The sequence below is a fragment of the Procambarus clarkii genome, chromosome 40 (assembly GCF_040958095.1).
Source record: "Procambarus clarkii isolate CNS0578487 chromosome 40, FALCON_Pclarkii_2.0, whole genome shotgun sequence".
Taxonomy (NCBI): Eukaryota; Metazoa; Arthropoda; class Malacostraca; order Decapoda; family Cambaridae; genus Procambarus; species Procambarus clarkii.
Genome location: NC_091189.1, coordinates 28,345,566 through 28,370,275, shown reverse-complemented (window position 1 = coordinate 28,370,275; position 24,710 = coordinate 28,345,566). Strand labels below are relative to the sequence as shown.

Here is a 24,710-nt window from a genome sequence, read left to right as displayed (position 1 = left end):
TTCGTACTGCTCCCCGGTGGGTCATTTCCTGAACTGAGTGGGTTTGATGCAGTCCTTGGCTCTTTGGGGCTGTTTTTTTCAGTGACTCGTCTGCAGAGTTATCTTGGCCATTCATGTCCAAGGGGTGTCCAGCGTCCTAGCGGACAGCCTGTCTTGGTTCATTCCCCTGTCCATGGAATGGACAGTTGACGCTGTCTCATTCAGTTGGCTCTGCCAGACATTTGGGCGCCCGGAGGTGGACCTTTTCAGCTCGGCATGGTTGAGGCGTCTTCCAGTATATGTGGCACCCTTCCCAGACTGCGAGGCCGTCGGGGTTGATGCCTTTCAGCAGGAATGGTCAAGGTGGGGGTTCCTTTACCTCTTCCCCCCCCCTACCTCTCCCCCCCCTCAGTTCAGCTGTTACTCCAGGTCCTTGCTCGCTTGGAGACTTACTAGTCGAGAGTAGTCTTCTTGGCCCCTTGGTGGGCGGCTCAGCCTTGGTTTCAGGCACTGCTTGCTCGGTGTCTGAACCCAGAGGTTTTACCGCATTTCTGCCTTTTTTTCAGTAGATTGGTCCGGTCTGTTACAAGACTGGTTCAATCTTCTCGAGTCTTTGCATTTGATCTTTTTGATTCGAGTCTATCACCTTCTGTATGGTAATCCAGTGGCTTCTTTGATGATGTCCCACCTGCAGGCTTCATCTCGGCAGCAGTATAAAGTTTCCTGGCGGTCCTTCCGGTTCTTTTTTTCTCTTCATCGCTTTATTTCGCTTTCGGTTAAGGTTGTTTTGTCCTTTCTCTCGTGGCTGTTTCAGGACCGTCTTCTTATTTCTTATGCCGAATACTATCGCCTTGTATCATGCGGCATTGGCGGAGCCGTTGCAGCTTGTTTTCGGTATTGACATTACTTCTGCACCGTTTTGCAAGCTGTCTTGGGCGTTGTTTCACCTAAGGCCTGCTCATGCGCTGCCTGAGCCATCCTGGTCTTTGGACAGAGTGCTCTTATTTGTCTTCTCCTCGGTTTGTTGTGGCCCCTTCGGTTCAGGATTATTTTTCTAAGTTTCTTTTCTTGTTAGCATTGGCCTCTGGGGGTCGGGTTGGGGAGCTTCATGCTCTCCTCTGGCGCAGGGGTTTCTGCTCTTCTGGTCAAGGTGATAGGTTCATTCGTTTGCATCCTTCTCCTTTTCTGGGGAAGAATGAGATTGGTGCTTTCTTGAGGAGTCCTTGGGTTGTTGATGCTCAGTTGGTCAGGCCGGGGTGCTTCATGTGTTGTATCCGGTTGTGGCTCTCTGCCATTATTTATGCACCATGGCCTCTTGTGACCAGGGACGTGCTTAGGTTTGATCCAGTTTCCCTTCTTCCCTGTTCTAGGGTTCGGATGTCTCAGGTCGTCCACAGGGTTATTCGGTCTAGCCACCCTGCAGTCTATCCCCCATGCCCATGATGTTCATAAGTTTGCTGCATTGGCTGCTGCCTTCGGTAACATGTCCTTGGCTGACATTCGGGCACAGGATTTTTGGCGGTCGAACAGAGTCCTGGCTGCACACTACCTCGTAAATGTTCCTCGGCCTAGTTGGGCCTGCGTAGCTTTGGGTCAGTTGTTGCAGCCTGTTTTCTCGACTTCGAGTTGAGGTGTGAGCATTGACCGTCTCCTGAGTAAAGTCCCTCTAGTCTTTGTCTTTGGTGATGTAGCTCCAGGGAGTCTCCGGGTCTCACCCAGATAATGGCATTTCATTACATTCAACACTGTTTTTTTTTTATATTTTATGCTTCCTCTATTTACCAACTACAAATACAGCACATACAGAACTGTAATGAAATCCAAAATGCATGGTATGTGCAATGGTACATAAGTGTGTCCTCATAACACTGAATCTGCATAACCCAGTAGTCACATAATCTACAAGTCTTGGGCCATCTGTATATATATACATATTAAATTGTACAGGGATTTTCCATTATTGAGATACAGCATTACTTCATAATTTGAACAACAACTGTTGAAAGTCAGGATGTTGCTTACATAATTATATGTTCTTTTTCAACAGATTTTGTTACCATCATAAGTGGTGATAAGATACTCTTTATGGACCCAAGCGAGCCTGAAGAGAAAATGTGCCGCATCATTCATCTGAACAAGTTAACAGACATCTGTGCTCTGGAGGACTATCTGCACATATGGGGTAGTTATATAAAGCCTCATACCATACATGATGGCCGATACCCTGGTACACTCTTCTGGTTTCCACTGAGGCAGAACCCATCAAAGATATCAGATACTGTTTACTCATTTGAACATGTTGTAAGATTGTTTGAATCATTTGGAGTGGAAGCTCCTGTTTGTTTAACTTTTTTAAAGTCTCTTGAAAAAATAAGCTTGAAAAGGATCATTGGAGATGATAAACAACTAGAAATTGTCCACGAAGTTGAACTAACTAGTCCATCTATGTCTCAAGTTCAGCAAAAGAGAAATTTGTTTAAACAAAAGCTCAAAGAATGCAATGGATTTCCAGCTCAAACAACTGTTTGTGATTATGAGGTGACAATCCAAAGTATTCAAGGAAAGAAGACTCAACAACAGACAATGCGGACTCTTCATTACTTGCCAGGTACAAATGAAGCTTCTTCAGTAGCATGGCGAGGAAAGAAGAGTAGCATACACATGCCTCTAGTTGGTGTATCTGCACCTATTTCACCACATGGAGCCTCTTGGCCCACAGGCCATATATTCTGTTTTCTACCATTGCCAATTGAAAGAGCCAACAACACCAGTCTTCCTGTTCAGGTCAATGGTTTCTTTGCACTTGATCAAAATAGAAGACATGTTAAGTGGATGACTCAGGAGAGCAGCAATGAACCAGATGTAAGTATTAATTTTTGTTTTCAGTTGTAATTTAAATTAATTTAGGTGTGCCACTTTCTGAAGAGAACTTTAGTTCTGAACTGGGCATTAGACAGCTTCAACGGGCTGCTTCCTGGGTATGTGTGCGTGTGTGTGAAAATTAAGATTGAGAACTTGCCTGAAAGGCTATGTGTGCTAGTGGCTGTATAAGAATGTAAGAACTCTTGTATATATATTAAGAAAAAGGAAAAAAACTTCAAATGGAAATTTGACATGTTCATTTAGCATGTCATTTTTAATGCCATGAAGGACAGAAGAAAATGTATATATACTGGTTAGCATTGTAAATGTGTGGCCACATCTGTGGCAGAAAATAATAATAACCCCCCAAAAATGTGTTAGTGCTTCAAATATTTCAATGTATCAGTAGTAAAGTGGCAAATTTGTAGTGAAAATTAAACTGGAAGAGCATTTAAAAATTAAAGGAATCTAAAGCCCTTATGAAATTTTAAGCAGAGGGCATTTGCAGACATAGATATTCTGGAATGAGAAAGGGGTTAGACTGCAGTTGCCCTCACCCCAAAAAAGGCCTTAATTTACTTAAGACTTTCATCCAGTCATGTGCAAAGCCTCACTTAAAGAAAGGAAATGCAATGACCTCTCTTGCTCAGATTTTCATGTGAAAGGCACAGAGTGACAAACAGGAAAATAGCATGTGAGAAGGGCCAAATATTTTTAGAGTCACACGAAAGCAGTTTCAAAAGGTGGAATAGAGGGAATGCATTGTACTGGAACCAGCAATGTGAACCATACATTTCACAAACAGAGTAGTAGACAGTTGGAACAGGTTAGGTGAGAAGGTGATGGAGGCCAAAACCATCAGTAGTTTCAAAGTGTTATATGACAAAGAGTGCTGGAAAGATGGGACATTACGAGCATAGCTCTCATCCTGTAACTGTACTTAGGTAATTACATGCCAGAGTCAAACACCCTCAAACAGAGTTACAAATACAGCTGGCAAACAACACTGCAAAAACGAGTTTGCCTGACAGCCACTAACATTAGTGGCCTTGACGAGGACAAGAAGCTGGTGGCTTGTTGAAGGTCCCACCATTTGCCTTGATCTTTTGCAGTTGCATTTTAAAATTTAACGGAAAATGAGTACAAATCCAATATACCCTCGTGTAATGAACCTCCTTGAAAATCCTCCAGTCAAAATACATCAAATAGAGTAACCTCATTTATCTTTGCCAACATACAGGGACTAAAAAGGAAAGCAAAAAACTGAATACTGTATTACAAAGGTAAAAAGGGTAAATAGGTCACGTGGAGGAGTAGGCTTTTATATTAGAAAGGATCTTGTATGCTCAGATCTCCTACAATGAGGGGGTAGAAGTACTGGGAGTAAAAACAAAGAAAATAAATTTGTTATTAATCTAATATACAAACTGCCAGATACAACGATTGAGAAATTCACAGAACAGATTAATAAAATATTGTACCCTCGATAATCTGCCAATCCCAATAGCTGATATTATCCTCCTAGAAGATTTCAATCTGCCCAGTCTTAAGATGGAGAATAGCAGACAATATTATTATACCAGAAAAGGGGAGAACAGATACACAGAGAACGACAAAGAGGTGTGTGAAGAACTCAACAAGAGATTCCAGGAGGTCTTCACAATAGAACAAGGAGAGGTCCCTGCACTAAATGAGGAGGCAAACTGAACAACCTTGGAGGAAATTTACCTCACCAGTGATGAGGTCAAAAGGAATCTGTTGGAGCTGAATGTGTCAAAGGCTGTTGGGCCTAACAGAATCTCACCGTGGATTCTAAAAGAACGTGCAGAAGCACTTAAGTGTGCCTCTCTATGGTGTATAACAGGTCACTGGAAATGGGAGACCTTCCGGAAAGCTGGAAGACAGCTAATGTAGTCCCAATTTACAAAAAGGGTGACAGGCAAGAGGCACTGAACTACAGGCCAGTTTCCCTAACTTGTATACCATGCAAAGTGATGGAGAAGATTGTGAGGAAAGGCTCATAGAGCATCTGGCAGGAAACAGCTTTGTAACACACCACCAGCATGGGTACAGAGATGGTAAATCGTGCCTCACAGGCCTAATAGAATTCTATGACCAAGCAACTCAAATTAGGCAGGAAAGAGAAGGGTGGGCAGACTGCATTTTCTTGGACTGTCAGAAAGCCTTTGACACAGTACCTCACAAAAGGCTGTTACAAAAGTTGGAGCAGCAGGCAGGAGTAAAAGGTAAGGTGCTCCAGTGGATAAGGGAGTATCTAAGCAATAGGAAACAGCAAGTAACGGTAAGGGGGGAAGGCATCAGAGTGGCGAGATGTCACCAGCGGGGTTCCACAGGGCTCTGTACTCGGACCCATCCTGTTTCTAGTATATGTAAACGACCTTCGAGAGGGTATAGACTCTTTCCTCTCAATGTTTGCTGATGATGCAAACATTATGAGAAGACTCAAAACAGATGAAGATAGACAGAGACTACAGAACGACCTACACAAACTGGAGGAATGATCTAGAAAATGGCTGCTAAAGTTCAACTCAGGAAAGTGTTACGTAATGAAATTAGGCGAAGGGACCAGAAGGCTGAACACAAAGTACCATCTGGGAGGTGAAATCTTGCAAGCGTCAAATAGAGAGAAAGATCTGGGGGTCGATATCACACCGAACCTGTCCCCAGAGGCACCACATCAAAAGGATGTCATCAGCGGCATATGCTAGACTGGCCAATATAAGAACTGCCTTTAGAAAATTGTGTAAGGAATCGTTCAGGATCCTATATACCACTTATGTAAGACCAATCCTTGAGTATGCAGCTCCAGCCTGGAGTCCATACCTAGTTAAACACAAGACGAAGTTAGAGAAGATTCAGAGGTATGCCACCAGACTGATCCCGGAACTGAGAGGAATGAGTTACGAGGAAAGTCTAAGTGAGCTGAACCTCACAACCCTGGAAAACAGAAGAGTAAAGGAAGACATGATAACCACCTACAAAATTCTCAGGGGAATTGACAGGGTGGACAAAGACAAACTCTTTAGCACGGGTGGGACACGAAAAAGGGGACACAAATGGAAACTTAATACCCAGATGAGCCACAGAGATGTTAGAAAGAATTTTTTCAGTGTCAGGGTACTTAACAAATGGAATGCATTAAGTAGTGTTGTGGTGGAGGCAGACTCCATACACAGTTTCAAATATAGACATGATAGAGCCCAATAGGCTCAGGAATCTGTACACCAGTTGATTGACAGTTATGAGGCGAGACCAAAGAGCCAGAGCTCAACCCCCCAAACACAATTAGGCGAGTACGTACACGCACACACGCACGCTGGCTGGCTGGCTGGCTGGCTGGCTGGCTGGCTGGCTGGCTGGCTGGCTGGCTGGCTGGCTGGCTGGCTGGCTGGCTGGCTGACTGACTGACTGACTGACTGACTGACTGACTGACTGACTGACTCACTGACTGTGACTCACTGACTGTGACTCACTGACTGTGACTCACTGACTGTGACTCACTGACTGTGACTCACTGACTGTGACCGACTGACTGACTGACTGACTGACTGACTGACTGACTGACTGACTGACGCTAAGATAATAGGAAGGATAAGAAATTTAGATGATTGTCATGCCCTTCAAGAAGACCTGGACAAAATAAGTATATGGAGCACCACTTGGCAAATGGAATTTAATGTTAATAAATGTCATGTTATGGAGTGTGGAATAGGAGAACATAGACCCCACACAACCTATATATTATGTGAGAAATCTTTAAAGAATTCTGATAAAGAGAGAGATCTAGGGGTGGTTCTAGATAGAAACTATCACCTGAGGACCACATAAAGAATATTGTGCAAGGAGCCTATGCTATGCTTTCTAACTTCAGAATTGCATTTAAATACATGGATGGCGATATACTAAAGAAATTGTTCATGACTTTTGTTAGGCCAAAGCTAGAATATGCAGCTGTTGTGTGGTGCCCATATCTTAAGAAGCACATCAACAAACTGGAAAAGGTGCAAAGACATGCTACTAAGTGGCTCCCAGAACTGAAGGGCAAGAGCTACGAAGAGAGGTTAAAGGCATTAAATATGCCAAAACTAGAAGACAGAAGAAAAAGAGGTGATATGATCACTACGTACAAAATAGTAACAGGAATTGATAAAATCGACAGGGAAGATTTCCTTAGACCTGGAACTTCAAGAACAAGAGGTCATAGATTTAAACTAGCTAAACACAGATGCCGAAGAAATATAAGAAAATTCACCTTCGGAAATAGAGTGGTAGACGGTTGGAACAAGTTAAGTGAGAAGGTGGTGGAGGCCAAGATCGTCAGTAGTTTCAAAGCGTTATATGACAAAGAGTGCTGGGAAGACGGGACACCACGAGCGTAGCTCTCATCCTGTAACTACACTTAGGTAAGTACACTTAGGTAATTACAAGACTCTGGGTCAAAGGTGTCGATGAACGAACAAGCAGCATGAAGGAAGCAAAAACGGTGACTGTCACCTAAGACAGAGGAACACAGCAACCCTCAAACTTCTTTTTGGCTTGAATCTGGCACCTCGCGTATTCACGCATCTTACCCGGGTTGTGGTGGTTCGTCTGCATTTGCTAGGGATTCGGGTTCTGGTTTACCTCTACGACTGGTTGGTGTAGGCTCCCAGCTGGTCTGCTTGTCTGTTCGCCAAGGGTGTGATTCTTTCCCAGCTCGTCGGTTTGGGTTCCAGGTGAACTGGAGGAAGTCTCATCTGGTTCCATCCCAGATTCTACCCTGGCTGGGTCTCATGTGGGACTTGCGGACAGCTTCCATGTGTCTCCCTCCGAGTTGTTGCGGCTGCATCCCACCGTCAGCTGTTTTGGGGTAGTTCCCAGGTCACTCGGTGGCTGCTCAAGCGTTTGTGCAGGAGTCTGAACTTCGCCGTGCTGTTTTACCCGCCAGGTCGGGTCTGGCTTTGGCATCTGTTCTGGTTCCTTCGGAGTCCTCCCTTCCACCTCTCTTGCAATTGCAAGGTTCTGTCTCTAGGGGCCTTGCGTCGGATTGCTGCGTCGCTGGCTTCCTCACGGGGTTCAGTACCGTGGCGCCTTCCCGAGCCCTTGCTCAATGTGTTCATTAATGCCTCGTCTTATGGCTGGGGCTTTGTGACCAGTGCTCACCAGGCCGGCCAGGGTCAATGGGGTCTGTCCTTTCATCAGGTTCACAGCAAGGTGTGGGAGTTCGCTGCGGTATGGCTGTTGCTTCTGAGGGTTTAGGTTGCCTGGGGTTCCACGTATGTATAATGTATATGTATCTATGTATGTATGTATCTAACCCCTGTACCTTCAAATATACCTTTGAATTTTGTTCTTTTGTATGCATATTTTATGAATAAAATATTAGTATTAATATGCCATCAAGCTTGACCTCTAAATTGATCAGTAACTTTATGGATCATCATGCCTTGATAATTTAATAATTTCCTGTTGTTGGAGCTGTTGGTCAGTGAGCTGTTGTGGTTGATAGACCTTAATTCTAACATGAAACCAAATCTAATTTTGCTGCATTCCATTTTCCTTCAGCTATCAATATTTTTGTTTGCATAAATGTAGTCTACTTTGCATATAACATAGGCTACAATGAAGTGAAATATATTCATCTGCTTGGACAGAATTAAACTGTAGTATTAATTTTCTGTAGGCACAGTGGAATGAAGAACTGGTAACAACAGTTGTTGTTGAAGCTTATTTTATGCTCTTGTGTAAAGTTCTTAAGGAGATGACATCAAGATCAAATTCATATCACGTGGAAACCTGGTATAGTCTTCTGCCTGACATAAAATCTTCAAAGGGAAGGTGGAATAAGCTTGCTACTGAATTATGGTCAAGATTGAAATCTTATCCAATTTTGTACTCTGAGGTAAGTGTATATCCATTGGTGTAATGCAATGAAATAAGCCTTTATTTTTCTCTTAAAAATCTTCATTACCCTGATTTGCACTACTTACTCTGATGATTTTGTGCTGATTAAGTACATTATCAATGTCTTCCCAATTATTTTGTCAATGTTCAGAAGTAATCAGATATCAAAGATCAATGCCCAGAATTTTCCTAAAGTTTCATGTATTGGCCCGTGGGACACTTCTGGTGCATAGGATTTCAAATGATAATTATCACAAGTATATCTTCCAAAAGATGATATAAATTCAATATGTGATATATTATACATAGTAATTATGGTACAGTGGTTCTTCTTACCAGAAATTTCATAATATATATGGTGGGAGGAGAGGGGGACGAACATGTGGTGAGCAAGGTCCTGCACTTCAACCAATTTTAACGTGGATCACAATGCCTGAGCCAGCCAAGACTTGACCTATATAGGCATGAATACCTGCTGAAGGCTCCGGAGGTGACAAAAAGAACCCTATCTCCTACATTCCAACAAAATCAACGTAGAAAGGTGCGTTGTTTGGGCTTTGTGGATGGCGAGGCAGGGACAGTATATGGTGAAGGAGGATGAGAGTCGCCGCCGTCCCAGTGCCGCCACACACCAGCCCCCTGGCGGGGTGCGGGAGGAGGGGAAGTGATAGGGGGGAGGCTCTCAACCTACAGTGATGTTAGTCGGGTGTTTGTGCGTTCCCAATCAAATCTGGTGAGTGTAGTGTTAAAACAAAGTGCAATAGTGATTTCCCTAGTGTTGAAAATGTGTAATAAGTTTGACAACGGCCTCTCTTGTGTGGCCACTCTTATTACCCCCGCCCCCAGTACAGCCCACCCGCCATCTTCCCCCCACTCCGCTACCTGCACATAACCCAGCTGCCCATCAACCACCAGCCTACCCACAGACGGTGCCCAGGCCATACCCATCTCCCCAGGAGGGTAATGCTTGCCTTGCTACACTCTACTTGGGAAGGAAAGGGTGCACTCAGTGTGCAGCCAGTCGTCAGGACACATAGGCATGGCATATGTCGCACCTGTCGCACAGCCCCTTCCAGCCAAGAAGACGAACACCCAAGAGGAAACTGTCACTTATGTTACAAACGGTTTCGTCTCAATGAAGATGGAACTGTCCGCCAACATTCTGCCAATTCTGGCTGTTGTCTAGGATCTTGGTGCCCGCTCCAAGGCAAAGACAATGGACAACCTGCTGCAGGAGCAAGGAACAATTCCTCTCTTAACTTCATTTCAACAGACAATCTGCTTGAAACAGTCAAAGCGACGTCCACCAGGACCATGCCCCACATCCCCAAGGCTGCCCGTCACCAAGAAGCCACCAAACTCACCAGTCTGCTGATGAAGGTCAACATTGCTCCTAGAACCACTGGATTGTGGCACAATCTCCTACTATTTGGTAATGCATGCCTAGCATTACCGCCGAGGAGAAACAAGTCATTAGCAACCTCAGTACTTCTCTTATGATCCCTTGCTATCCTCTTCTTATTCCTAGTACTATCCCCCTTATTGGGCAGTTATAAATAAGAGCTGCCTCCTATGCACCAATAGGCCTTCTGCAGTTACCTTTGTTCTTTTTCCTGTTACTATCCCCTCTACTACACCTTACCTTGCATACCTTTTGCCTTGCTCCTCACCTCTCTCTCTTGCCTATTTATTGCCTTCATCTCCTTCCCTCATCACAATCGACTTGAGAATGGTCCAGGACGGACCGAACTGTCGTTGTCCCTTAATTTCTAGTGTGTGGATTGGTTAACCTCGGTAATCAGGGCTCTTAATGAATTCTCCAAAAGAAGGCAACCTGGTCCGCCTCCCCCCTTGTGCCAAGAACACCAGCTGCAGGACGACCAACAACAGCTCACCTGAGAACCACAAAATAGGAGCACAGATCACCAGGAAAATAGAAGAGAGCAATACCACAGGTGCCATCACAATCATAACCAGCGATGACACTATTGCCCCCAGGAATGCCACCACAGCACAGGCTCTAAAAGACATACACCCACATAGAGCTCCAGACAGTACCAGGGATCCTCAGGAAAACAATACTGGCTGAACCCGGTGCTTGGAGATGCCGCAAAGGACATTCTATTGGAACTTACCAGATTCTCCAACATGTGTTTGGCTGGCGGCATCGCTGAGGGCATCAGACCTCTCTTTTATGGAGCAGTACTCTGTGCTGTAAAGAAGAAGGCTAGGGGAATCAGGTCAATTGCCATTGGCAACACCCTCCGACGCCTCGTAGCAGTGCGATCTATCAGCCAGGAAGCAGCCACCTTGCTGAAACCTAATCAGCTCGGGTTTGGGATCCCCCTTGGCTGTGAAGTTGCAGCACATGCAGCACGGGCTTACAGTGTTGATCTCCCGGCCCAGAAGGCACTAGTAAAGCTTGACTTTAAAAATGCCTTCAATCAAGTCAGAAGAGACGCTGTCCTCAGGGCGGTACACAACCATTTCCGTCCCCTTTACCCATTCATCCGATCATGCTACAGTGGGGACTCAAAACTTCTTTTTGGGGAGCATGAAATAGACTCCTGTGAAGGTGTCCAATAAACCCTTAGCCCCCTCCTTTTAGCTATCAAAGAGGTCACTGTTAGTCTGACAAGCGAGCTAAACATCTGGTACTTGGATGATGGCACTCTCGCCGGCACCCCGGATACCATTTTGGAGGATATAAGGAAAATCCACAAGCAAGGAGCAGGCTTGGGCCTCATTCTCAATGCATCCAAATGTGAAATAGTCTCCCGCAACCCAGACATCACTGGCCAAATAAAAAATGTTCTATCAGACATTCTCGTTGTCGAGCCACCTGACTGCACCCGCCTGGGTGCCCCCATTGGTTCACAAGCAATCGAGGAGGTCCTGGATGCAAAAATCACTGATCTATAGAGAATGCTGGACAGGATTGACAAGACTGATGCCCGTGATGCTCTCTTCTTCCTCACAAGATGCCTATCTCTCCCTAAGTTGACCTACTTAGGGAGAGGAAGTGTTTCTGCCTGAAACGCTTTGCGTAATAGTGGCTTTAGGCATTGTATGTACTAGCTCTATCTATAAAGCCATCAAAATTTTGTATCTCACCTTGTATGTATGTACTTTACCTAAATAAACATTTTCTTTTTCTTTTCTTTTGTGTACTTTCTGAGGTGTTCTTCATCCTACAACAGCCCTAAATTAAATGTTTATGACACCCTTCTGAGGTCCATGCTGGTGAAAGTCCTGAACCTGCCATTGGACGACTCAGTGGGAGCAAGCAACCTTCCCTGTAAGACTCGGCAGCCTTGGTGTCTGCACAGCCTCCCAGATTGCTCTACCAGCCTTCATTTCCTCCCATGCATCGCACAACCTCGCAAGGGATATCCTACCTGAAACCCTGAGTGATTCAAAGGGAATACATGATCCTGCTTTCACTGACTGCTCAAATCAGTGGGATGCTCTTGCAGCCCCAGCACCCATTATAAAGCCAACAGAAAAACATAAAGTCCAGCTGGAACCACCCACTAGTGGAAAAAGTAGTTGATGCCATGCTCAGCGCCACAACATCAGACAAGGAGAAAGCCCGCCTCAGAGCAGTACATGCCCCCCATGCAGGAGACTTCCTTCTGGTAGTACTCATGTCGGCAACGGGCATGCGTCTAGATCCAGAATCCCTTCGTGTCGCAGTAGCCCCTCCGCCTTGGTGCCCCAATTCACATTGAATACAAGTGTATTTGCAACAGGGTGGAAGCAGACCAATATGGACTGCATAGGTTGCATTGCAAAAGCACAAAGGGCTGGCATGCAAGACACAAAAAAAGCCTAAAAAAGGCTTTCGACAGAGTTCCACATAAGAGGTTGTTCTGGAAACTGGAAAATATTGGAGGAGTGACAGGTACGCTTCTAACATGGATGAAAAATTTTCTGACTGATAGAAAAATGAGGGCTGTGATCAGAGGCAATGTATCGGACTGGAGAAATGTCACAAGTGGAGTACCACAGGGTTCAGTTCTTGCACCAGTGATGTTTATTGTCTACATAAATGATCTACCAGTTGGTATACAGAATTATATGAACATGTTTGCTGATGATGCTAAGATAATATGAAGGATAAGAAACTTAGATGATTGTCATGCCCTTCAAGAAGACCTGGACAAAATAAGTACATGGAGCGCCACTTAGCAAATGGAATTTAATGTTAATAAATGCCATGTTATGGATTGTGGAATAGGAAAACATAGACCCCACACAACCTATATATTATGTGAGAAATCTTTAAAGAATTCTGATAAAGAAAGAGATCTGGGGTGGTTCTAGATAGAAAACTATCACCTGAGGACCACATAAAGAATATTGTGCGAGGAGCCTATGCCACGCTTTCTAACTTCAGAATTGCTTTTAAATACATGGATGGCGATATACTAAAGAAATTGTTCACGACTTTTGTTAGGCCAAAGCTAGAATATGCAGCTGTTGTGTGGTGCCCATATCTTAAGAAGCACATCAACAACTGGAAAAGGTGCAAAGACATGCTACTAAGTGGCTCCCAGAACTGAAGGGTAAGAGGTACGAGGAGAGGTTAGAAGCATTAAACATGCCAAAACTAGAAGACAGAAGAAAAGAGGTGATATGATCACTACATACAAAATAGTAACAGGAATTGATAAAATCGATAGGGAAGATTTCCCGAGACCTGGAACTTTAAGAACAAGAGGTCATAGATATAAACTAGCTAAACACAGATGCCAAAGAAATATAAGAAAATTCACTTTCACAAACAGAGTGGTAGACGGTTGGAACAAGTTAGGTGAGAAGGTGGTGGAGGCCAAGACCGTCAGTAGTTTCAAAGTGTTATATGACAAGAGTGCTGGGAAGACGGGACACCACGAGCGTAGCTCTCATCCTGTAACTACACTTAGGTAATTACAACGAGGTCAATGACATCATCAAGAAGAGCCTCGTCTCAGCTCAGTGCCCAGCGGAGAGAGAAGCTCGCATCCTAGGGAACCAAAACTCAGATTACCCTGCACTTTGCCCAGATGGCATTCACCATATACTCCTGGAAAAGGGGCAAACAATTGGTGTGGGACTACACATGTGGATCCACCCTGGCCGACACCTACGTACACTTCGGTGCTGATCAAGCAGGTGGGGCAGCCAACCATAGTGAAATAGTAAAATCAGTCAAATACAGGTGATTGGAAGGTCAATACATCTTTGTTCCCATAGCGTTTGAGACGTATGGTCCCTGGGGTAAGAGTGCCTTGGGATTTCTCTTAAGAATTTGGCTCCAGGCTTATTGACGTCACCAGAGACCCAAGGGCTGCCAGTTTTTTGTTTCAGCGCCTCAGTGTGGCGATCCAGAGGGGAAATGCCTGCTGCATCCTTGGTTCCTGTCCAGAAGCAGAGGAGCTTCAAGACATCCATGACCTTTAAGCACTTTGTATCAACCAATGTATATCATGTAACCATTTAATATTAAATACGTAATAAAGCACAAAAAACAAATGGAAGGGGGTGGTAGGAGAAAAAGCACACAGAAACTGTAATGGAGGGGACCTAAACATTCTCTCTAATGCATTATGTGTGGTTTGCTCTGAGGCTAAGGGTCCCTCTTCTTCCAGCCAGAAGTGGTACTCCCTTCAATATATTATTTTAACATGTACTGTACTTGAAAATTTTAACATCTGTGTCAATAACAACTGGTCGGATTTAAATTTTTTGTGCCCAATGTAAACCTTTTGCAAAACTTCACATAAGTTGAGTATTGGATGCTCAATAAACTAGCCACCTCTGGTGGCAACAGTCAGTTGTGTTGCACTATTAAAACTTTCGCTGGCCCGGCGGGCGACCTGCGCACACCGCAAGGTCGGCCGAGCATTAGCCATGAGCACACAACCTCACTCCAATATTTACACTCTTTTTCAGCTTTCTTACCTCAATTTTCATGCTACGTCGTTCAATTTGGTATCAAATTGTTGGCAATAGAATGCTATAAAGGGATATTTGCATATAAGAACATATGTCCCACTTTTCCTACACAGTACTGTACTTTAGACTTGCCACGCACCACTAGGTAGCCTGAGCATTGCCTGTGAGCTTACTACTGTCACGAGAACAGTGAGCCTCTTGCGTGGGTGGACGCCCACATGGCAGGGTCAGGATGCCATGTCGGGTATACCAAGAATGGAAGACGTTGGCGCGTATTTTAAAACACATCCCATGGTATTAGGACAATAAATGAAATTTTTACAAGTTTTTAAATTATAGACCTCATTTGCGCCATCACACACACTCCGAATTTTAATTCTGTGATGGGATGTGCGTGATCGGGCAGCGAAAGTGTTAAAACGGTTTTGATAATTTTACAAATGGGAATACCAGTCATCTAAATGTTGATTATCAAATCTAAATGTTTAGGAAAACACATAGGTGGGTAAGCTGCAGTACGTATTTCACTTGTGCATTGTTACAGCAAGCAGGGAAAAGGAAGCAGGAGTCACCAACACCCATCTGAGGGCAGTGTACATAAACCCTCTCATTGTGTTGAGCCCTTGAGGGAATCCTCAGTCCTAATCTAGGTATCCTTAGGTCCTGGCTTGCCATATACTCCACTACTTCACTCTCACACTTGCAATATGTTGGATAGGGGCATGATAGTCATGATCTCATTCCTAAGGTTAAGTCTCATTCCCAGTGGCCAAGATAGATTATCCCTAACTCAAGCTGATCCTCTCCTTTTTAGAATCATGAGTGACTTGGGGCATTATAATTTTTTACATTAATAGTATATCCCTTAGGTTAACTGTGGTCCAAGGCTTTGTACCAATTTCTCCTGTTACTGGCCTTAGGATTGTGTTGTACACACTTTTAATACGCTTTGGAATCTCCTGGTTTGCAAGTTTCCTCCAGAAAATTGTTAATGCTTCAGTTTTGTGGCACACTCTGGCTCCATAAGATAAGTTCTTCACAGAAGCGTCTGATAGGGTTGTGTATTTTCTTAAATCTTTTACTTCACTAGACAGATCCTGGTCTCTGAAATTGATGACGGCACATTAAATTTGTGTATTCTGGCACTTCTGTGCACCTCCCATCTTTTGGGCTCAACTCTCTGGCAGCACTGCAATAGTTCGCCAGCTGTAAATGTTCTCAATTGCATGATTTTTTCTACAGGCTTGGGCTATTTATTAGAATAGTGGCTAAGCATTTAATAGCATTTCTTGCAATTGGTGTATTTTCAAGATGATTTTTTTCATGTTTGCCTAAGAATGGCATAGTAATGCTTTTATAGTAGTGTTTCAATGGAGAGCCTCTTCGGCTCCCCGGAACTATACCGGGCTGATGTGTATATATATTAGACCATGGCAACAGTCAATCGAAGGAGTTCTAAGCCTACCTGGGACCAGAGCCAGAACCTGGCCCCCTCAAGAGAGGCATGAGGAGCAATGGCCTAAAGACACCCCTGTGTAATTGAAAGCAGTCTTTGCCATCTACCAAGTCAGGCACCCAGAAAGGTAGGAATCTCAAAACAAACTACTGCTGGTCAAAAATGGCAAACCGAAAGCCAAACAAGCAAACAGAACTCCCCAATTAAAAACAAGGAAACAAACATGATGTCACCACAACGCTGCGCATCTGTCTGCGCAACCCCCACCCTCCCCGGGAGGGGGACAGGGGGGTCCCAGACCTCCACGCCGCCAACTCTCCTCAGTTCAAGAGGCTGTTGTGTTGGTGACGATCGATTGCTCAGGCTCCACTCTTTGTACAGTGTTGCAGTGCGGTGTTGTTGCTCTGGCGTGTGAGCTAGAAGTAACACAAGAGTACTGGGGCTGCATGCACCTAGGGCTATCTATCCTAGGTGCCCTGTAAGTACTGCCTCTGCGGCCTTAGGGTTGTATTCCATGAGCCGTTTAGGAGCAGCTACCTCCATGTGGTTCTGTTGCTGCTCGGTGATTGCCCGCCCTTGGGGGGTTTATCTGGGGAGGTTATTACTCCTGTTTGCCCTTGGGTAGGAAGTAGTTTCGTCGCTTGTTTGCAGAGTCTGCGGTGGTGCGGAGTCGTTGGCTCGGTGATCGCTCTGAGTTTCAGTCGGGCTCTCGTATGGGTCGTTGGCCCTTTCACGGTTCGCCCTGTTGGCGGGGCGATGGGGTCTCGCGCTGTTTGTTCTCGCCTGGTCCCACAATTTGTGGGCAATTCAGGTCCTTTTCCTCCGGCCTGCAGTGGCGTTGCTTCTTTCCTTCTCCATTGGGGGATTGGCACTTGCAGGGCGGGCCTCTTCCCCTGCTCTTTGTCAGGTCATCCTGGAGTGGATTACACCAGTCAGCAGATTACAGAACCAACTAGGAATGAAAACAAGCTGGACCTGATATTCATGAACAATGAGGAGCTAATCAGAGACATTACTGTCTTACACACTACGTACTCGGACCACAAGCTCATTGAAGTGCAAACTGACATTAATAACGGTAGTAGGCCCAAGAGACACAACAAGCGAGAAGGGCTATTCAATAAATTCAATTTTAATAATAAGAGGATAGACTGGGAGAAAATAAACAGGGAACTTACAAACATTCAATGGGAAAATGTTCTAAGTAATAAAAATCCTACACAGGGAATAGAAAAACTGACGTCTGAAGCATATGAAGTCTGTCTGAAACATGTTCCTTTGAGGAAAGCAGAAAGAGGTCCAATGTAGAAAGAGAACGCAGACGACATTACAAAAGGAGGAAGAAATTAACGGAAATGCTTAAGCAGACATGACTCTCCATACAGAGAAGAAATAATTTAAACAGGGAGATTGAAGAAATCGAACAGAGACTGAAGCATTCCTATCAGACTGAAGAAAGGCAATTAGAACAGAAAGCAATTCAAGTAATAAAGAAAAACCCAAAATATTTCTTCCCATATGCTAAATCAAAAGCGAAAACCACTGCCAGTATTGGACCTATTCGTATTAGTGAAGGTTCATACACTGAGGATGACAAAGAATTTAGTGAAATCCTAAAAAAGCAGTATGAAGACATGTTTAGCACTCCGATACTCAGCATGAAAGTGGAAGATTCGGACAATTTCTTTATGAATGATACTCAAACACCTGTAAATATAACTGATATCAACACGAGTGTGACAGATTTTGAAAGAGAAATTGACAATATGCCCATGCACTCAGCCCCGGGTCCAGACTCATGGAATTCAATATTTATAAAAAAATGCAGAGTGCCAGTAGCACAGGCACTCAGTATAGTGTGGAGGAAGAGCTTGGACACAGGGGAGATACCAGATGCGCTTAAAGCAGCAGACATTGCACCTCTACACAAGGGTGGTAGCAAAGCATTGGCAAAGAATTATAGACCAGTTGCACTAACGTCCCACATAATAAAAGTATTTGAAAGAGTGATCAGGAGTCAGGTCACTAGATTCATGGAAACCAATGACCTCCACAATCCAGGCCAACATGGATTTAGAGCAGGAAAGATCATGCCTCTCACAGCTACTTGACCACTATGACAAAATCACTGAGCATTAGAGGAAAAACATAATGCAGATGTCGTATACACAGATTTTGCAAAGGCATTCGACAAATGTGACCATGGAGTGATTGCACACAAAATGAAGTCAGTGGGTATAACTGGTAAAGTAGGACGCTGGATACTCAGTTTCCTGTCGAACAGAACACAAAGAGTAACAGTCAATCAAGTAAAATCGAGTCAGAGCGCAGTTAAAAGCTCTGTACCTCAAGGCACAGTCCTTGCACCACTGCTGTGCCTTATTCTCATATCAGATATAGACAAAAACACAGGTCACAGCTTCGTGTCATCCTTTGCAGATGATACAAAAATCAGCTTGAAAATTACCTCTGCTGAAGACATTGATAACTACAAACAGATATTAACAAAGTTTTCAATTGGGCAGCAGAAAATAACATGATGTTTAACGGTGATAAATTCCAGGTACTCAGATACGGCAAAAATGAGGATCTTAAACATAATACAGGGTACAAAACACAATCGAATCTGCCCATAGTAGGAAAACAGCATGTCACGGATTTTGGGAATAATGATGTCCGACGACCTAATGTTTAGGGAGCATAACCAAGCAAGTATTTCGTCAGCCAAGAAAAATGATAGGATGGATTACGAGAACCTTCAAATCCAGAGATCCCATCACAATGGTTGTACTCTTCAAATCACTTGTGTTGTCCCATCTTGAGTACTGCTTAGTACTCACTTCCCCCTTCAGAGCAGGAGAGATTGCTGAAATTGAGGGAATACAGAGAACATATATGGCACGCATAGACGAGATAAAGCACCTAAATTATTGGGATCGTCTCAAAGCTCTCCAAATGTACTCACTAGAAAGGAGACGAGAGAGATACCAAATAATATACACATGGAAAATACTGGAGGAACAGGTCCCAAATCTGCACAGTAAAATAACAACGTACTGGAGTGAACGACATGGAAGAAAATGCAGAATAGAACCAGTAAAGAGCAGAGGTGCCATGGGCACAATCAGAGAACACTGTATGAACATCAGAGGTCCACGGTTTGTTCAACGTCCTACCAGTGAGCATCAGAAATATTACAGGAACAACCGTGGACGTCTTCAAGAGGAAACTAGATTGTTTCCTTCAAGGAGTGCCGGACCAACCGGGCTGTGGTGGGTATGTGGGCCTGCGGGCCGCTCCGAGCAACAGCCTGGTGGACCATACTCTTGCAAGTCAAGTCTGGCCCCGGGCCGGGCTTGGGGAGTAGAAGAACTCCCAGAACCCCATCAACCAGGTATCAACCAATGGGTTTCCTGCCTGTCTTCAGTTTGATCTGTCAGATCTGCCTGTCTGGGCAGATCTGCGATTCATACTAGACTTGCCCTGTGTGATCCCATGGGTCTTTTGCCCCTTCTTTCAGTTGACCACTCTGTCTTGGGTTTGGCTGCTTTTGGCACCTGGATGACGTGTCTCTGGACCTCCGGAACGCATATTAGCACGTCCAGATTCATTCGGTGTCAGGGACTGGCTCAGCTTTGTCATGGAGTGACACCGCCCGCTTTCTTTGCCTTCCTTCCAGTTGGATCTGGCACCTCGTGTGTCCACACGCCTTAACTAGGTCATGGTGATGTACTGGCAGATGGCCTGTCTTGGTTCATTCCCCTATCCATGGAATGGACGGTCGACACAGACTCGTTCAGTTGGTTCTGCCGGACGTACGGGCACCTTGAGGTGGACCTCTTTGCATCAACTAGGTCGAGCGTCTTCCGGTGTATGTGGCGCCCTTCCCAGACTGCGTGCCATTAGGGTCGATGCCTTTCGGCTGGACTGGTCGAACTGGGGTTACCTGTACCTCTTTCCTCCGGGTCCTGGTTAACTTAGAGAGACTTACAAGAAATGAGTAATCCTGTTGGCTCTTTGGTGGCCGGCCCAGCCCTAGTTTCAAGTGCCTCTTGCTCGATGTCCGAACCCGAGGGTCTTCCTGTGGCTCTGCCTCTTTAAGCAGATTGGACCATTCCAGTACAGTATGTGGCTGGTTCGATCTTCTCTGCTCGCATCTGGCCTTTTTGACGCGGGTTTATCACCACTTGTATGGTGATCAGGTGGCTTAGTTGGTGTTCCACCTGCAAGTTTCGTCTCAACAGCAGTACGAAATTTCCTGGCGGTCTTTTCGGCACTTGTCTCTTTGTAGGTTGTCTTCAATTTCTGGTCGGTTTTGTCCTTTCTCTCTCTTGGTTGTTTCAGGACCGTTTTCTTATGCCAGATACTGTCGCCTCGTTTCGGGTAGCACTGGCAGAGCCACTGCAGCTTTCATTTGGGGTGGATGTCAGTTCTGCTCCGTTCCGCAAGCTTTCTTGGGCGTTGTTCACCTGCAGCCTGCTCATACACCACCTGAGGTGTCCTGGTCGTGGCACCGAGTGCTCTCTGCTCCCTTCTCCTTGGTTTGGGGGTGGCCCCCTCGGTTCCGGACTTTTCTATGACTTTTTTTATGTCGGTGTTGGCATCTGGGGATTGGTCGGAGAGTTTCATGCTCTCCTCCGGCACAGGGGTTTCTGCTCTTTCAGTCCTGGTGGTCTTTTCTTCGTTTGCAGCCGTCTCCTTCTTTTCTGGCGAAGAATGAGTCTGCTGCTTTCTGGAGAGGTCCTTGGGTTGTTGATGCTTACTTGGTTCAGCTGGGGGTGTCTCATGTTTTGTGTCTGTGGCTCTTTGCCGTTATTTGCGTGTTACAGCCTCTGTGGCAGAGGACGCGCTTTGGGGTTGAGCCAGTTTTCCCGTCTTCCCTATTCCAGGACACGGGCCTCCCAGGTTGTTCGCAGGATTATTCGGTCCAGCTAGCTTGTGGTCTTTCTCCCTGCCCACGCTGTGCATAAGTTCGGCATTCGGATGTTGTTTTGGTAATGTCCTGGTCTATCTTTTGGGCACGGGGGCTATTGGAGGTCGAACAGGGTTCTGGCTGCACATTACCTTGTTAATGTTCCTAGTCCTTCTCGGGCATGTATAGCCTTGGGTCGCAGGTTGCAGCCTGTTGTCTCGACTTTGAGTTAAGGAGCGAGTGCCCACCGCCTCCCGGGTGAGTCCCTTTTCTTCTTATTTTTGGTTAGGTAGCTCCGGGGAGCCAAAGGGGCTCTCCACAGAAAACCAGCATTGAATGTAATGAAACGCTATTTTCTGGGTGAGACTTGGAGGTTTCCCGGCATCCCTCCCTCTCTCCGGTTGGTGTTTTTTCACGTTTTTGATACTCAACCTCTGAACTGAGGAGAGTTGCCAGGGTTGAGGTCTGGGACCCCCTTTGCGCAGACAGATGCACGGTGCTTGTGGTGAAGTCGTGTTTGTTTCCTTGTTTTTAATTGGGGGAGTTCTGTTTGCTAGTTTGGCTTTCGGTTTGCAATTTTTGATCAGCAGTAGTTTGTTTTGAGATTCCTGCCTTTCTGGGTGCTTGACCTGGCAGATGGCAAAGACTGCTTCCAATTACACAGGGGTGTCTTCAGGCCATTGCTCCTCGTGCTTCTCTTAAGGGGGGCCAGGGTCTGGCTTTGGTCCCCGGTAGGCTTAGAACTCCTTCGATTGACTATTGCCACGGTCTAATATATACACATCAGCCCAGTATAGCTCTGGGGAGCCTCCGGGTCTCAGCCAGAAAATGGCATTTCATTACATTCAATGTTGGTTTTATTGGGCTTTGTTTATAGATAACTTTCTTGTATAGAAAGACTATTGTAGCAGAATGTGTTTTCTTCCAGTCCCTCATTTCTAGTTCCATGAATTAGTTCCCATAATTAATAAGCTTTTATCCTGACAGGTAAAAGGTTGCATGATGAAACCAGAGGATGTTCTTGCAGATAACTCTCTAAACTCCTGCCCACAGCATGTGTCTAACAGCATTAGATGTTTCCTTATAGAGCAAAATTTCCCGCTTGCTTCTGTGCCTGATACTGTTTTGGGATCTCTCTGCTCTGTTGGTAAGTTCTTAAATACAAAATCCCTAGTTTCTTTTTATGAACTGTACTGTAATAGTTTTAAGTTGAAACTATTAAGTTGAAATATGTATATGTGTGTATATATATATATATATATATATATATATATTATATATATATATATATATATATATATATATATATATATATATATATATTATATATATATATATATATATATATGTATATTATATGTATATATATATATATATATATATATATATATATATATATATATATATATATTATATATATATATATATATATATATATATATAGATATATATATATATATATATATAACTGAAAACTCACACCCCAGAAGTGACTCGAACCCATACTCCCAGGAGCAACGCAACTGGTATGTACAAGACGCCCTTAATCCACTTGACCATCACGACCGGACATAATGAGGTGATAGCCGAGGCTATTTGAACCACCCCACCGCCGGCACTCGGATAGTAATCTTGGGCATAGCATTTTACCAAATCACCTCATTCTTTGGGGCACACGTGAGGAACACAAATGCGAACAAGCCTGAATGGTCCCCAGGACAATATGCAACTGAAAACTCACACCCCAGAAGTGACTCGAACCCATACTCCCAGGAGCAACGCAACTGGTATGTACAAGACGCCTTAATCCACTTGACCATCACGACCGGACATAATGAGGTGATAGCCGAGGCTATTTGAACCACCCCACCGCCGGCCCTCGGATAGTAATCTTGGGCATAGCATTTTACCAAATCACCTCATTCTTTGGGGCACACGTGAGGAACACAAATGCGAACAAGCCTGAATGGTCCCCAGGACAATATGCAACTGAAAACTCACACCCCAGAAGTGACTCGAACCCATACTCCCAGGAGCAACGCAACTGGTATGTACAAGACGCCTTAATTCACTTGACCATCACGACCGGACATAATGAGTTGCATATTTTCAGTTGCAACTCAGTTTGAGTAACGTCAACACCACATGGTGGGGTCGCGCTGCTTCTTGCAAATTCTTAGACACCTCCAACGATGCACATAAGTAATGTTGTACTTGTTTAAAGATGCTAATGATGCTGGGATATAAAGGGGTGACTGCTGAGATGTTGCAAAGCATTGACGTTTTTTGTAGGAAAAAAGAAATGAAATGTCTGATATGCAACAAATGTCAAAAAGGTTCGTTCGGTGTTCGGCAGGTAGGCTGCTCCATTATAACAATCTTTCTTTGTTTCAAATGTGTTCCATTTGTTTTGTATTTGTCATTTACGTCTCAATATTGGAGAAGCCTACCTTACATACACTGAATAAACCATTATGACATTTTCCTTTCTTCAAATGTGTTCAATATTTATTTTTCATTTGTCTTATAGCAAAAGGTTCGTTCAGTGGTCGGCAGGTAGGCTGCTCCATGTTTCTTACATACAAAAAACGTAAATAATAAAAAAAATGAAGAATTTTGAAAACCAGTACAAATGTCAAAAAGGTTCGTTCGGTGGTCTACAGGTCGGCTGCTCCATGTTTCTTAAATAAAAAAAATAAAAAACAAAAAATAAAAGAACTGTTGAAACAATTTGAAAAATGGACAAATGCCATAAAGGTTCGTTCAGTGTTTGTCGGGTAGGCTGCTCCATTATTGAGACGTAAGTGACAAATACAAAACAAATGGCACACATTTGAAACAAAGAAAGATTGTTATAATGGAACAGCCTACCCAACAAACACTGAACGAACTTTTTGCTATAACGAATATGAAAGACAAGGGCTGCTGGCTGGGTTAGTACTGCGTGAGCAACCATTTGTAGCACATGTGCCTCTGGCTCCCAGACACCTGTCCCACACGGTGTTGAAAGACTGCGCTCAGTCGGTGCAATTCAGACCCCTATTGTTTGAAGACCATAAGGGTCATAACATTGGTGAAGCTAGGCGCAATAAGGGCTTAACACAACGGTCGAATGCCAGTGATACAGCACCTATGAGGATGATACAGCGAGCATATCCAGTTGTAGCTCTGAGCCCCACCTTTGCCATCTCGAATTTATATAGATGATACATAGATGAATCGTTTTCTGCGTTTAGTGATGATGCATCTGATACAAGTAGCATAGATGAACAGTGTTAGCGGCTTCCATGGTGGTGGTGTTCATTGATATTTTCAAGAATACCTTAATCTCTTCTTGACTGATGGACACTCTTTGAGGCTAGCTGAATCTCTTCCTGACTGATGGACACTCTTTGAGGCTAGCTGAATCTCTTCCTGTGTGGGACCTTACAAAGCGATCTTTTCAAGACTACCTAACAAATTGAGCTTTTCCTATAATCGTTTCAATACTACCTTATGCTTTACAAGCTTGGCTACATACCACCTACAAGTACTAAAGCCAAGGGTGCACGTGAGTGCGTTATTTGCAAGCACACAGAACGATGAAACAGGAAACGAAAATCCATCTGTAGCTGGTGCAAGGAGAGCAAAGTCGCACTGTGTACCATGGACTACTTC

General features: G+C 44.4%; 1 protein-coding gene across 2 annotated transcripts in view; it reads left to right on the top strand.

Moving 5' to 3' along the window:
- LOC138372957 (sacsin-like) overlaps positions 1–11,903 on the top strand; it is a 91,771-nt gene extending 79,868 nt beyond the window's left edge. Inside the window, exons 6-8 of one of the 2 annotated variants that reach the window (XM_069338908.1) lie at positions 2,027–2,841; positions 8,525–8,743; positions 9,085–11,903. In XM_069338908.1, coding sequence (XP_069195009.1) covers positions 2,027–2,841; positions 8,525–8,743; positions 9,085–9,198 — 1,148 coding nt within the window. In that variant the 3' untranslated portion in view covers positions 9,199–11,903. Of the gene's footprint in view, positions 1–2,026; positions 2,842–8,524; positions 8,744–9,068 lie in introns of both variants that reach the window. The other variant, XM_069338909.1, reaches the window with a different exon arrangement.
- Positions 11,904–24,710: the final 12,807 nt, after the last annotated feature.